At 47.7% G+C, this 14,202-nt stretch overlaps 1 protein-coding gene across 1 annotated transcript in view; it reads left to right on the forward strand.

Moving 5' to 3' along the window:
• The first annotated feature begins 1,475 nt into the window (after positions 1-1,475).
• Positions 1,476-14,202, forward strand: part of SUN5 (Sad1 and UNC84 domain containing 5) — an 18,589-nt gene continuing 5,862 nt past the window's right edge. The window contains exons 1-9 of the mRNA XM_011979763.1: positions 1,476-1,646; positions 2,983-3,041; positions 3,242-3,316; positions 4,517-4,583; positions 5,659-5,720; positions 8,090-8,139; positions 9,413-9,447; positions 10,042-10,150; positions 13,904-13,982. Of these exons, the coding sequence (XP_011835153.1) occupies positions 1,570-1,646; positions 2,983-3,041; positions 3,242-3,316; positions 4,517-4,583; positions 5,659-5,720; positions 8,090-8,139; positions 9,413-9,447; positions 10,042-10,150; positions 13,904-13,982 (613 nt within the window). The 5' untranslated portion in view covers positions 1,476-1,569. The remainder of the gene's footprint in view (positions 1,647-2,982; positions 3,042-3,241; positions 3,317-4,516; positions 4,584-5,658; positions 5,721-8,089; positions 8,140-9,412; positions 9,448-10,041; positions 10,151-13,903; positions 13,983-14,202) is intronic.

A 14,202-nucleotide genomic window follows, 5' to 3' on the forward strand; every position in this document is an offset into this window, starting at 1 on the left:
TAAATATTTGTTGAATGAATAAATGAATGAGTATACATTTGAAAGACCCTTGTAACAATTGTAGTGGTGGCATTTCAGAGTTTCCCCTTCACTGAATATTCTCAGGGGGTTTGCATTGGTGTTCTCTTGCTGCAGTAATGTATTATCACAAACTTAGTGACTTAAGACACAATTTATCATGTTACCATTCTGGAGGTCTGAAGTCTCAGATGGGTCTCCCTGGGCTAAAATCAAGGAAGTATTGGCAGGGCTGCGTTCCTTGCTGGAGGCTGTAGGAGAGGAACTGTCCACCTGCCTTTTCCAGCTTCTAGAAGCCGCCCTTATTCCTTGGCTCCTGGTCCCTTCCTCCATCTTCAAAGCCAGCATGTTGAGCTGAGTGCTTCTTGTGCAGCCATCTCCCTGCCTCCCTCTTCTACTTATAAGGACCCTTTTCATTACATTGCACCCACATGGGTAATCTAGGGTATTCTCCCCATCTCAAGATCGACTGATTGGCAACTTAAATTCCTCTTCTAGCTTTAGCTCCCCTTTGCCTTGTGACTTAACATATTTACATGTTCAAGTTTTAGTATGTGGACCACTTCCCATTGGTCATTAGCCTGCAATTTTAAGCAATTGCCACCAGGGGGCAAAAGTGAATTCATTTTAGTTTTGCTGTCCAAATAGTCAAGCTCCCTACAGGCAGGGCTAACAAAAAAAACTTAGCCTGACATTTCCACTTGGTTATGCTTTTATTTTTTCCCAGTAAAAAAGTAGAACTTTTTTTTTTTTTTTTTTTCCGGAGACAGTCTCACTCTGTGGCCCAGGCCGGAGTGCAGTGGCGCAATTTTGGCTCATGGCAACCTCTGCCACCTCCCGAGTTCAAGCAATTCTCATGCCTCCCTCCTGAGTAGCTGGGATTACAGGCACACACCACCACGCCCAGCCAATTTTTTGTATTTTTAGTAGAGAAGAGGTTTTGCCATGTTGCCCAGGCAGGTCTCAAATTCCTGAGCTCAGGCAATCCACCCGCCTCAGCCTCCCAAAATACTAGGATTACAGGCATCAACCACCGCGCCCAGCCAAAAAGTAGAACTTTATTAAAACAACAACACATGCCATGTATTTTGTGTTATGCACAATGTCCACCAGTGAGAAGCTCAGCATTACAAAATGCATTCACAGGCAACCTAAGAGGGTGAAAAACCTGGGAAGCTTGGGGCAGGAAGGGGTCTAGGGAACATGGAAAAGCATGGTTGGGTTACTGGAGCTTCAGCTCTCGCCCCTGTCTAGCTCCTGAGACCCCGGCATGGCCCTTCCTGTCTTGATGCCTCAATTTCCCCATCTTAAAAAAGGAAAGTGGGTCACAATGGCTTCCTCTGGGGGAGGTTCTAGAGCCAAGCTGGAGACTAGCCCCCACCCCCTGTCCCTTCACTCACCTGCTCTGTGAGGTCACAGTGCCAACTGCTCCACTGATCCTGGTAGATTCCACTGGCACTTTTCAGAGGACATTCGGAAGCATCAGCCACTTCCTTCTCACCAGCTCCCAGAGATCCCCGCCTCCATCCCCAGTCCTAGAGAAGGATATCGATGCCACGGTCCTCAAGGAGCCCTGGGGACCCAGGTGCCCCACTCGAAGATGTGGCCCACAATCCCAGACCCCGGAGGTGAGGAGGGCACCCCCTCCCCTTGCCCAGCCCTTTGCAGTTTACAAAATGCTGCCCCTCCACCCTGTCCTTGGAGGTGAGCAGCATTGTCAACTGTACTGTACAGAGGCAGCCAGCAAGACAGAGAGGTTTGGCAGTGGTATTCCCAAAGTCTCCCAGCCAGGAAGTGGCGAGGCAGCCATCCTTTCAGCACGTATATTGAGCATCTACTGTGTGCCAGGCAATGCACAGAGGACAGGGAACACGGTGTGGCATCAGCCTGATGTGCTCCCTTCCCTCATGGAGCGCACAGTCTAGTGCAGGAGACTGATGTGAAACAAGGAAACAAGTATTTCGCCATCTTTATCTGTCAGAAGGCCTCTGGCTGCAGGTGACAGAAATTCCAACTCAAAATGATGCCTATCTCTGGGCACCCAAATCTGGGTGTATATCCCAAGAGAGTATACCAAACAATCCGCAAAGATGAGAAAAGAAATGGCCATGCTAGAACGTATGTCTTTCATCCTCTTTTAATTTGTATTCTTCAGGAATGCTATCACTAAATCTGCACATTTGGGAAGGGTAAATAATGTATTAGTATAATTGGGTGTATACATAATTTATTAATAAACCAATATAAATACACTGAGGGTATGATAAAAATGTTTAGGGAGCTTTGACTTAATAAGGGAAAATTTTAAATCTCACATATCAAGACGTCCCAAGGTGCAGGGGGCTCCGGAGTGCATTAATTCCTTGGTTCTGCCACCCAAGACCCAGGTTCCTATCATCATTTTGCTCTTTTAGTCCCCTCTCATGGTCACAAGATGGCCACCACAGTTTCAGATATCATGCAGAAATGTGGCCGTCTAGGGGAAGGAGAATAAGTATCGTTTTCTGTGGTTCTCATTTAGCTAATCCTAAACCTAACTTTTCCCCCAAGTCCCTTACCGCACAACCACCCCCCTACCCCACCCCACCTCACCCCTGCAGACTTCCTCACGCTTGAACCAATCACAGCACAGGGAATGGGAGCACAACGGCAGGCTTTGACCAATCAAAATGGCCTAAAATCACATGGGGTAGGAGCAGGCAAAGGAACAAAACCAGGCTTCTGCCAACCTCTGGGACATGGCGACAACCACCTGTGACTGCCACTGCAACCTGGGTCTTTTCCTTGATGGATACCTGGATTTGGGGTCAGCCAGACCTGGGTCTGTCCCTGAATCCCAGGCTGGTGGTGTTGGGAAAGCTTCTCTGCCCCTCAGCTCCCCAATCTGGAATGCGGTATGCACATTCCAAGGACACTACGTTCCTCATAATTGTAAAATGCAACCATGAATCTTATCATCCCCAGGATTGTCCAGCGAGGCCGGAACACCAGCAGAACGGTAGAGGACACCTCCTCAAACATGAGTGAGCAAGGACAGGTGCCCTGGTATTTTCATGGGCAGCTGAGGGGCTGAGGCTCAGGGATGTCAAACGGGCAACCTGGGGCTACCCAGCAAGGGGCAGGGGGCAGGGATGTTTGCACCAAGCTCTGGATGCTCCCCAGGTCTCTGCAAGCACCAAATCCAGAGGCTGGCAGTGACATGACAGTTCTGTGCTCTCTGCAGATGACAACTTCCCGTTGCCTGTGCGCATCAATGCCCAAGCCCTAGGCCTGACTCAGTGCATGCTGAGATGTGTGTGTACGTATATACTGAATAATCGCCTTGGTCATCAACATGGGCCTGGGGAGAGGGTCCACCTGGGGGTGGCAAGGCCTGCTCTGGGCTGCAGGGGTGGTGGGGAGCTGCAGGTTGAACTCTGGAGTTCCACCCATCGGAGGTGTCATTCCTGCCAATGTCTTTGGTGGCTGGAGAGGGGAACCGGGAGGGAGGCTTACAGTCTGGAGGAGGAGTTAACTGCCAACCCTCCTCTACCACCAGTCTGGCTGCTGGTTTCACCCATCTATCCACCTGTTGAGTTCATCAATTCACCCAGACCTTTTTTCATAGGCACATCCACCCAATCATCCCTCTTTCTGTTTATCCACCCATCCTCTCAGCCTCCCATTCTCTCGCTTATCTCCCGATTCATCCATCTTCCAAGCCAGACAGCCATTCCCTTCTTCCTTCTTCAATCCACCCCGTGTCCTCTCACCTTCCCATCCATTCTGAGTCCGTACTTTTTGCCTAGCTCCATAGTGGGCATTCTGGGATAAACCAGACAAGGCCCCCACTCTTGCCAAGCTCCCAGTGTCTAGAAATGGGCATTGTTACCTTCCAGGCCTTTTGTGCTCCTGAGTCACTATTGTCTATTGGCCAGGCATGGTGGCTCAAGCCTGTAATCCCAGCACTTTGGGAAGCCGAGGTGGGCAGATCACGAGGTCAGGAGTTTGAGACCAACCTGGCCAATACGGTGAAACCCCATCTCTACTAAAAAATACAAAAATTAGCCAGGCGTGGTGGCTCACACCTGCAGTCCCAGCTACTCAGGAGGCTGAGGCAAGAGAATTGCTTGAACTCGGGAGGTGGAGGTTGCAGTGGGCCAAGGTCACGCCAGTGCACTCCAGCCTGGGCGACAAAGTGAGACTCTATCAAAAAAGAAAAGAAAAGAAAAGAAAGAAGGGAGGGAGGGAGGGAGGGAGGAAGGAAGGAAGGAAGGAAGGAGAAAGAAAACGTCTGTTAACTGCCAGTGGCAAGCAGTGTCCACCTGTCGTGACCGGTACTCATTCCAGGCTAGTGCGTACCCATAAGCAGAGCCCGGTGCTGTCCTGGGCTCAGCCAACAAGTTGAGAGAGTGGCCCAGCTCCAGGGCCTCCCCCAGCCCCAGAAAGGTCAGCAGGTCCTTGTAGTGGAACGAAGATGAGGGCACAGTGACTCACTGCTTTTCTGTCTCCTGTACAGCCTGGTTCACCTGTTTTGCTTGCTCCCTGAGAACTCAGGCCCAGCAGGTTCTGTTCAACACGTGCAGGTGAGCAGGGAAGGCAGCGGGAGGGTGATGGGGAGGGGGAAATGGCAGCTGGGGACCATAACAGCCCCTCCATCAGTTTGGATCACCCCTTGGTAACCAGACCAGAAAAGCTATCCCAAACCTGGCTGTTATCAAACACCCCCACCCCAGAATCACTGTGGCCCCCCATTGCTCCAGCCCCTCAGCCTGCAGGGCGCTGGAATCCTGTCCCACCCTTCCTTTCCAAGCTGCTCTCAATTGGCTTCCTGCCAGGGACCCACTGGGCAGCAAGGCCAGGGTTCTCACTCCCTGGACACACCATTCCTATTCCTATTCCCGCCTCCACACATTTGCACATGCTGTTAAGTTTTTTGGTTGTTTGTTTTTTGTTTTTAGACAGGGTTTCACTCTACACCAGGGCTGGAGTGCAGTGATGCCATCACGGCTCACTGCAGCCTCTACTTTTCAAGTGCAAGCAATCGTCCCACCTCAGCCTCCCAAGTAGCTGGGACTACAGGCACACACCACCACATCTGGCTAACTTTTGTATTTTTTGTAGAGACAGAGTTTCACCATGTTGCCCAGGCTGGTCTCAAACCCCAGCGATCCTCCCACCTCAGCCTCCCGAAGTGCTGGGATTACAGGCATGAGCCACCGCACCCAGCCCACCACATGCTGTTCTTCCTGCCCTGACGGCCTGCCCCATTCTTTCCCTTTTCCTTTCCTGTCCTTGGAAATTCTTCCCAGCTCCAGCAGAGATATCCACCTCATTCATTCATTCATTTGAAGTTTAAATTTTAAATGTTTTCTTAACGTCTATTCTGAGCCTAGCTCAGCCCTGCCACTCATGAGCTCCCACTCAGGCGGGAAAGGCAGGCACCAAACCATGCCAAGCTTGGAGGGTTGGGAGTGTTGCCTGTGGAGGTCTTTGGAGGAGGGGACATTTGAGCTGAATCCTGAAGGACACGTTTACCAGGGAGAGAAGAAGGGATAGGGCAAACAGCATGCCTACGGAGAAGGAGAGTGACAAAGAGGAGGGTGAACGCTTGGCAGGGCCTCGCCCACCTGACCTTGACCACCACTCCCTGCCTTCCAGATGCAAGCTGCTATGCCAGAAGCTCATGGAGAAGACAGGCATTCTGCTCCTCTGTGCTTTCGGTGCGTCCCAGGGCCCTGCCCAGTCCCAGGTCGAGGTACTCCTAGGCCCTGGCACTGATTATAGGACACTGGGCAAGACACTGCCCCTCCACATGACTTAGTTTCCCCATCCGCCTGATGGGTGTTGCTGTGAAAATTATGAAATTAAGTGATGACCATGAAAATATTTTGGAAGCCAAGAAATGCTTCGGAAATTATAAAGCTCTCCCCAAACCGTGTTATAAACATTGTTACTCCCGCTTTCTGGGTTTCCATGGCTTCTTTCCAGCCACCCGCCCCCAACCTCCTACCACACAGCTTAGCTTTCCCAAGCAAAGGAATCTCCTCCCTCCACTGAAATATACTGGCTTTGGAGTGGAGGCTGGGGTTGGGGGAAGCAGGGAGAATCAGCTTCCCATGGGAAAATGAACACTGAATCCTAGAGAACTGTCCTGCTTTAAAATCCAACAACTAGGACTTCGATAAATAACACCTTTTTTTTTTTTTTGAGATAGAGTCTCACTCTGTTGCCAGGCTGGAGTACAGTGGCACAATCTCGGCTCACTGCAACCTCCACCTCCCGGGTTCAAGCCATTCTCTGCCTCAGTCTCCTGAGTAGCTGGGATTACAGGTGCGCACCACCACTCCCTGCTAATATTTGTGTTTTTGGTAGAGATGGGGTTTCATCATCTTGGCCAGGCTGGTCTTGAATTCCTGACCTCATGATCCAACCGCCTTGGCCTCACAAAGTGCTGGGATTACAGGTGTGAGCCACCGCGCCCGGCCTAAATAACACCTTTATTGTGATGCTATTAGAAATGGGTTTCTTAATTTTGTTTTCAGGTTATCTATTGCTAGTGTATACCGCTGACTTTTTGTACCTTGATCTTATATCCTGCAACCTTGCTGAACCCAATTTTTAGTTACAACACAAGGCAAGACACCTAATCTCGGATCCCTTAGAATTCTAATGCAAGATCATGTCGTTTGCAAATAGTGGTAGTTTAACTCTTTTCTGCATGATAATCTGGACAAGCTTTACTTCTTTTTTGTTTTTTAAGACAGGGTCTCCCTCTGTCACCTAGGCTGGAGTGCAGTGGTGCATTGATAGCTCACTGCAGCCTTGGACTCCTGGGTTCAAGTGATCCTCCCACCTCAGCCTCCTGAGTAACTAGGACTATGAGCTTGCACCACCACCCCCAGCTAATTTTTTTATTTTTGTTTATTTATTTATTTTTTTTTTTTGTAGAGATGGAGTCTTGTGTTGCCCAGTTTGGTCTAGAACTACTAGCCTCAAACCATCGTACCTCAGTCTCCCAAAGTGCTAGGATTACAGGTGCGAGACACCACGCCTGGCCTACTTCTTTTTCTTGACTAATTGGCCAGGCTAGAATCTCCAGTACCGTGTTAAATAGAATTAGCAAGAACAAGCATCCCTGTCTCATCCCTGATCTTAGGGGAAAAGCGCCCAGTCTTTCACCATTAAAGAGGATATGAGCTGTGAGTTCTTCATAGATGGTCTTTATCACGGTGAGGAGGTTCCCTTCTATTCCTAGTTCGTTGAGGGTTTTATCAAGAACAACAAATAAATTTTAAAGGCTGTTTTTGTTTTTTGGTTTTTGGGGTTTTTTGAGACAGAGTCTCTGTCGCCCAGGCTGGAGTGCAGCAGCATGATCTCTGCTCACTGCAACCTCTCCCTCCCAGGTTCAAGCGATTCTCTTGCCTCAGTAAAAGCTGGGTTTTTTTAGGTGGGGTCTCACTCTATTGCCCAGGCTGGAGTGCAGTGGATCACAGCTCACCACAGCCTCGACTTCCTGGCACAAGTGATCCTCCCACTTCAGCCTCCAGGTAGCTGGGACTATAGACGTGCACCACCACACCTGACTAATTTTTGAATTTTTTTGTAGAGACCAGGTTTCACCACATTGGCCAGGCTGGTCTTGAACTCCTGGGCTCAAGTGATTTGCCTGCCTCAGCCTTCCAACGTGCTAGGATTATGGGCGTGAGCCACCGCACCCTCAAGACTTTTAAATAATGGCTTGAATGGTGGCTTTTCAGCCAGCATGGAGATCATAAAATGCAGAGTGCCTTCTTCTCTTTGCCAGTTGTCCCCAGTAGAGTTGCAACAGGGAAGGGAGAGCCACAGATGACTTGGTTGATGTGCCACATATTACACATTTGATATCATTTGATCACAAAGTGGATATTATTGTTATTCATATTTTTACAGAGGAGGGAACTGAGGCATAGAGCATTAAGTAACTCCCCCGGTGTTACACAATGCTGGCAAGTGGCATAGCTGGGATTTGAGCCCAGACGCCTTAACTCCAGTGCCTAAGCTCTTCATCTTGCATGTTAAATGGCTCATTCTTATTCTCATGGCCTCACAGGATTCTGGATGTTTTCTATTCACTTACCATCGAAAATGAAAGTCTGGCAGGTGAGTGTGCACCCCCCTCAGGCCCCACGGCTGACTGGTCTCACCCTAACCAGTCAATATCACCTCCATAGCTCCACTCATTCTCACCAAATCAGGCCCCTAATCAGTTCCTAACTTAACCCAGATCCAGATCCAAATCTCTGTCTTCATCGTGCCACCCACCTAGAACCCATCTCTTCTGCCAGAGGTGACTTTCAAAGATTGGATGCGATAGTCCCTCCTCCAAGATGGCTCTCCTGTCTTTTACTCTCAAAGATGACCCATCTCTCCTTTCTCAAGGCCCCACTTAAAGCGGGGTGGTGATAACAGGGAACACATTTCTGTACTTAAGGCAGCTTGTCATTCTGCTTAACAGCAATGATACTCATTTGCTTTCGGGTTTCTGAGGAGGAAGGAGGAGGAAATAAGTGGCGAAACTCCTACTTGAGGTCCGCAAAAAGTCTCAGAGGACCTCAGAAAGGGGATCCAAAAGGCCTGTACCTCCCTCTCCTCTTTTCCTCCTTCTAAACCCCTTCATATCCGTCAAGGTCCAGCTAAAATGTCACCTCCTCTAGAAACACCCAGGCAGAAGTGGTCACATTCCTCTTTCCTCCTATAATTTTCTGTGGTCATGACTGTCTCTCCAACTGTACTGGCAGCTTCTTGAAAGAAGGAGCCAGGTCCTATTCACCCCAGCAATGTTTAGTTTGGTGCCAGCAAGAGGGTTGCCACTGTCAGTGTTGGATGACTGGATGGCCAGATGGGAGTGTGCATGGAGAGAGAATGGATGGGAGGATGGACAGATGGAAGGTTGGATTTGATGGATGTAGGACTGGGGGAAAGAGATAGGAGGCTAGATGAATACATGAATAGGTGAATAGATGGATGAAATGATGGGTGGATGGAAGAGCAGATGGGATAGATGAGTGGATGGGTAGGTTGGTAGATAGATGGATGGATGAAAGAGTGGGTAGATGGATAGTGGTATATGGGTTGGAGTGTAAACAGGTTGGGGAGGTTGGGGAGTTGGAAGAAGAGATTGATGAGGGTGGGTGGGTAGAAGGGTGGATGGATGAAGGTGTGGTTGGATGGATAAAAGTGTGGATAGATGAATAAAAAGGACAGTAAATTAGAGTTTGGATAAATGATAGGTGGGTAGATGGATGGAAGAGTCAACAGGAAAGTGGATGAATGTATGGGTTTATAATTGTGGGAGAATAGATGGATGACATTCTCCTGGGGCCAGATTAAGCCACCTGAAGGAGACCCCTTACTTTTCTCAATACTCCACCAGGATGACAGCATAAATGGTCCACTGCAGAGCTTGAGGTAAGAGGAATCTTCTGAGTAACCATATTATTACCTAAAAAGCAGAGCTATAGCCAGAATCTGAGGTGTATTGGCTACAAATGTAGGCTCTGCAGTCAGACCAACCTGGGTTTAAATCCTAACTCCCATACCTTCTACATGGCTGACCTTAAGCAAGTCACCTCTTCTCTCTGGGCCTTTGACTCCTCATTTATGAGATGAAGCATAACACCCATCTTGCTCTTGGCAACTGTGGGCATTAAAGAAGATGTGAAGTGTCTTGAATAGTTCCTGACCCATAGTCAGTACTCGGCAAATGGTAGCTGAGAAGAAATTTTAACCAAGACACCACATGATGGCAGCATCCTTAATTGCAGACAAAATAGGAATATTTGGAAGGAATGAGCTGGGCATAAGGATATTCCAAGCAGAAGAAAAGAGAATAAGTAATGTTTTAGAGATAATAACCTGGTGAATGGGTCGAGGGATGGGACCAAGAGAGTAGGAAAATCTGAAACTCATTCTTTGAGAGCCAACTAGCAAAGGGAAAATCTGAGGGTAACAACAACAGCATCACAAATCAACCCATTCTTGTTATCACTCCTTCCTGATAAGGTTGTACCAGGAGAAGGTGAGACATCACAGTGGGGAAATCCAGGACCTCCGAGGTAGCATGAACCTGCTCATTGCCAAGCTCCAGGAGATGGAAGCCATGTCTGATGAGGTGAGACACTGGCCATTCTGCCCCAAACATCTAATTTCTCTCTGTTTGATGTCCTGTTTCCTATACCTCAAGTCTTCTTTCTTGGTTTTATCTCCCGTTTTGATGGAGCACACGCCCCAGTGACTTCCAGGAAAAGAGTGAAAGAAGTATATTTTTTAGTGCTTATATTTTTAAAAGCATCTTTTTCTATCCTTGCACTTGGTTGATAGTTTGGCTGGGTATAGAATTCTAAATATGAAATAATTTCTCCTGGGAATTTTGAAGGAAGCCCACCACTGTATTATAGTTTATACTGTTGCTATTGAGAAGTCTAATGTCAGTCTTATTATTGATCCTTTGAGTCTGATCTATTTTTTATCCCTGGGAGCTTGTAGAACACTCTTTTTTGTCTCTAATGTTCCTCATATAAACTGGTTTGGGGTTTGCTGAGCTTCCTGAATCTGTGGGTTGATATTTTTCAATAGTTTTGGGAAACTTTTACCCTTTATCTCTTAAAATATTTCTTCTTTCCTTTATCTGTCTCCTTTCCTTGGATTCTAATTACACCTACGCTAGGCCTATGCTTTGAAGGCCTTTAGAATGCTTCATGTGATTCCTGTGCTATTACCTGGTTTGTTTTTCATTCTTTTTCTGTATGTGCTTATGTTTTGATATTTTCCTATTAACCTTTCTTCAGGTTTACTAATAATCTTGCATCATTCTGTCTCTCCAATTTACTATTAAATCTATGCATTTAGTTGTTTTTTTTTTTTTTTTCCCCCTTAATGGAGTCTCCCTGTGTCACCCAGGCTGGAGTGCAGTGGCGCAATCTTGACTCACTGCAAACTCTGCCTCCTGGGTTCAAGTGAATCCTATGCCTCGGCCTCCTGAGTAGCTGGGATTACAGGTGCGTGTTACCACGCTCAGCTACTTTTTGTATTTTTAGTGGAGACAGGGTTTCACCTGTCGACTTGGCTGGTCTTGAACCCCTGACCTCAAGTGATCCACCTGCCTCAGCCTCCTAAAGTGCTGAGATTACAACTTCAGCCAGCCACCGCTTCCAGCCTTAGTTATTAATTTCAGATACTGCATTGTTTAGTTCTAGGATATACACTTGATTTTTTTCCACAGACTTTAATTCTGTGGTGAAATTCTCCAACATTTCACCTATGTTGTCCATCTTTTCCTTTATTTTAATTAACACATTAACAACAGTTATTTTAAAAATCCTTGTCTGCTAACTCTAATATCTGGATCATCTGTGGCCTCCCTCTGTTTTCTGCTTTTTATCTTGGGTATCAATCATATGGTCTTGCCTCTTCAAGTCTAGTAACTTTTAGTGGTTTCTGAACATTGTATATGAAAGAACTGTAGCTGTTCCAAATAATTATAATTCCACTAGAGAAAGTTCCCCTTTTCTTTATAAGGAAGATGAAATAGACTGGTCACTTCTATCTAGACATGTGTTAAGCTAGTTCAGACAGACCTGGATCACAATTTTTAAAAGATTTATCCAGAGGTTTTAAGCTTCATTCTTTAGACTCCTTCCCATGCAGCTTCAAAAATTTGGCAACTGTCTTAGTGGCAAAGACTTACCATATGTTTGAGGCCTCACAAGTCTCCAAATTTGTCTCTCACCCCTGCATGAACGCAAAAATCTCTGGACCTGGTGGCAGCCTTCTCTGCCAGTGGCAAACGTGGATTCTTGGCTGCTAATTGTGCCCAGAATTGGTTTAGTGCCCCCAGGTGAAATGCAGCTGAAGCACAGTATTGACTCACTACCACCCCTTCTAGGGCAATGGAGCTCCAAGTACGGCCCACGTGCCTGCATCACGAGTATCACCTGGGAAAATGTTAGCAATTCTAATTAATAGGCCTCACTCAGACCTTCTGAATCAGAGGCTCTGAAGACGAGAACCCAAAATATCTCCAGACATTGCTAACTGTTCCCCAGGGGGCAAAATAATCCCCAATTGAGAACCACTGATTTAGCAAAAATGAGAAATCTGAATCTGAAACTGGCCATCCTCAAAAAGCTCAGGATTGGTGGTCTTGGGTGCCTCTGAAATTGGGGTGGAGGATTGGGTGTTAAGCCATTTAAGAGGAATCTCCAGATTCCCTGGGGACTCCCTCTTACTCTGAGAAGCCGAGTGACTTCTCTGCTCCCCAGCAGAAGACTAGAAGTTATTCTGGAGAGGGTAAAACAGAGGGCTTCTGTTGGGACAGGTGAAGGTTTCTTAAATAGGACACCCAAAGCACTGCACATAAAAGGTAGATGCACTTGACTTAATTAAAATTAGACATTTTTGTCACCATTGAGAGTGAAAAGCTACACTATAGCCTCGGAGAAGATATTTGCAATATATACATCCAATAAAATATGTTTACCCAGAACACATAAGAACTCCTACATATCAATAAGAAACAGCACTCTCCCCCAAAAGGCAACAGACAAAATCCAAATGGCCACTGGATACATGAAAAGACACTCCACATTATTAACAACCAGAAATGCAAATTAAAGCCATAGTGAGATACCACTTCTCACCCTGCAGAATAAAGTAAAAAAGACTTGGCCGGACGTGGTGGCTCACGCCTGTAATCCCAGCACTTTGGGAGGCTGAGGCAGGTGGATCATGAGGTCAGGAGATCGAGACCACGGTCTCTACTAAAGACCGAAACCCCGTCTCTACTAAAAATACAAAAAAAATTAGCCGGGGCCGGGCACGGTGGCTCAAGCCTGTAATCCCAGCACTTTGGGAGGCCGAGACGGGCGGATCATGAGGTCAGAAGATCGAGACCATCCTGGCTAACACAGTGAAACCCTGTCTCTACTAAAAAAGTAGTGACCTGGGCTTCCTCTCAACATGGCGGCTGGCCTCCAAGAGTGAGTGTGCCCAGAGAACCAAGCAGTGCTGTATCGTTTTTTAGCACTTAGCCCCAGAAGTCACACAGCATCACTTCTGCCATAGTCATAAGCCCAGACTGGTGGGCTGAGACCCCAACTCTCAGTGGGAGGTCACCCTGAAAGAAGAGCCTGGAATGGGAGACCCTGTTGCAGTCGTTTTTGGAAAACAGAATCTTCCACCACTGGGAAGGGTCTAATAAAAAGAACAGCTGGTATTTATTGTGCACCTACTGTGCTAAGTGCTTTGCCTTCTGCTTCTGGCAGCAGAGTGGAATGGTTAAGGGCCTGAACTCTGGAACCACAGTGATTGCTCTGCCTCATACCAGCTGGGTGATCTTGAACAAGCCACACCTTTGTGCCTCAGTATTCTCATCTTTAATACAAGGATGATAATAGTGATACTCCTTAGGGGTGCTGGGAGGGGAAAGGGTGAGCATATGCGAAGCTGAGAACAGCCCTGGCACATAGTAGGGGCTTTATGGACCTACAGTGGGAGGGAGCCACGATTATTGTCCCCATCTTACAGGCGAGAAAACCGAGTCTCAGAGGGGCAGTAACTTGCCCAAGGCCCCACAACAGTAAAGGTTGGCCTGACGTCGGAGCCCCTGTCTGAACTGCACTGAGACTCCGGGACCCCCGTATGACATCCGGTCACATGGACTTGAAAGCACCCAGTGAACCCACGGGTGGGGTCAGGATGGCTTTGTGTCTCCTGGGCTTTCACAGAGCCACAGGCTTCCACAGGCAGGGGCAGGCTGTTAGGGAGAGGACAGCATCCTGCAGCCCCCTGTTACCTCCCTGGACACGTGGAGATCACAGTCCGTGACAACACACCACGGGACAACTTGTGTTTTCTGCCTTCTCAGCAAAAAGTGGCCCAGAAAATAATGAAGATGATACATGGTGATTACATCGAAAAGCCAGACTTTGCCCTGAAGTCTACAGGTAGGTGACCCTCTTCCCCACCATCTGACTGCCTCAAGCATCCTCAGAAGCTCTACAAAGGGTGGGTTTCAGTTCTGGTGTGGTACTCCATCTGCCACTGGGAAGTTCATCCTCAGAGCTGACCTCAGCTCCAAGCTGGTTTTCTTGCTACAATTTTGTTTTTTCTCAAGGGGGTCTGGGACGGGGTGGGGTATGGGGGATAGAGGTGGGGTATGGGGGA

The sequence above is a fragment of the Mandrillus leucophaeus genome, unplaced genomic scaffold (genome assembly GCF_000951045.1).
Source record: "Mandrillus leucophaeus isolate KB7577 unplaced genomic scaffold, Mleu.le_1.0 Scaffold206, whole genome shotgun sequence".
In the NCBI taxonomy this organism is placed as follows: domain Eukaryota; kingdom Metazoa; phylum Chordata; class Mammalia; order Primates; family Cercopithecidae; genus Mandrillus; species Mandrillus leucophaeus.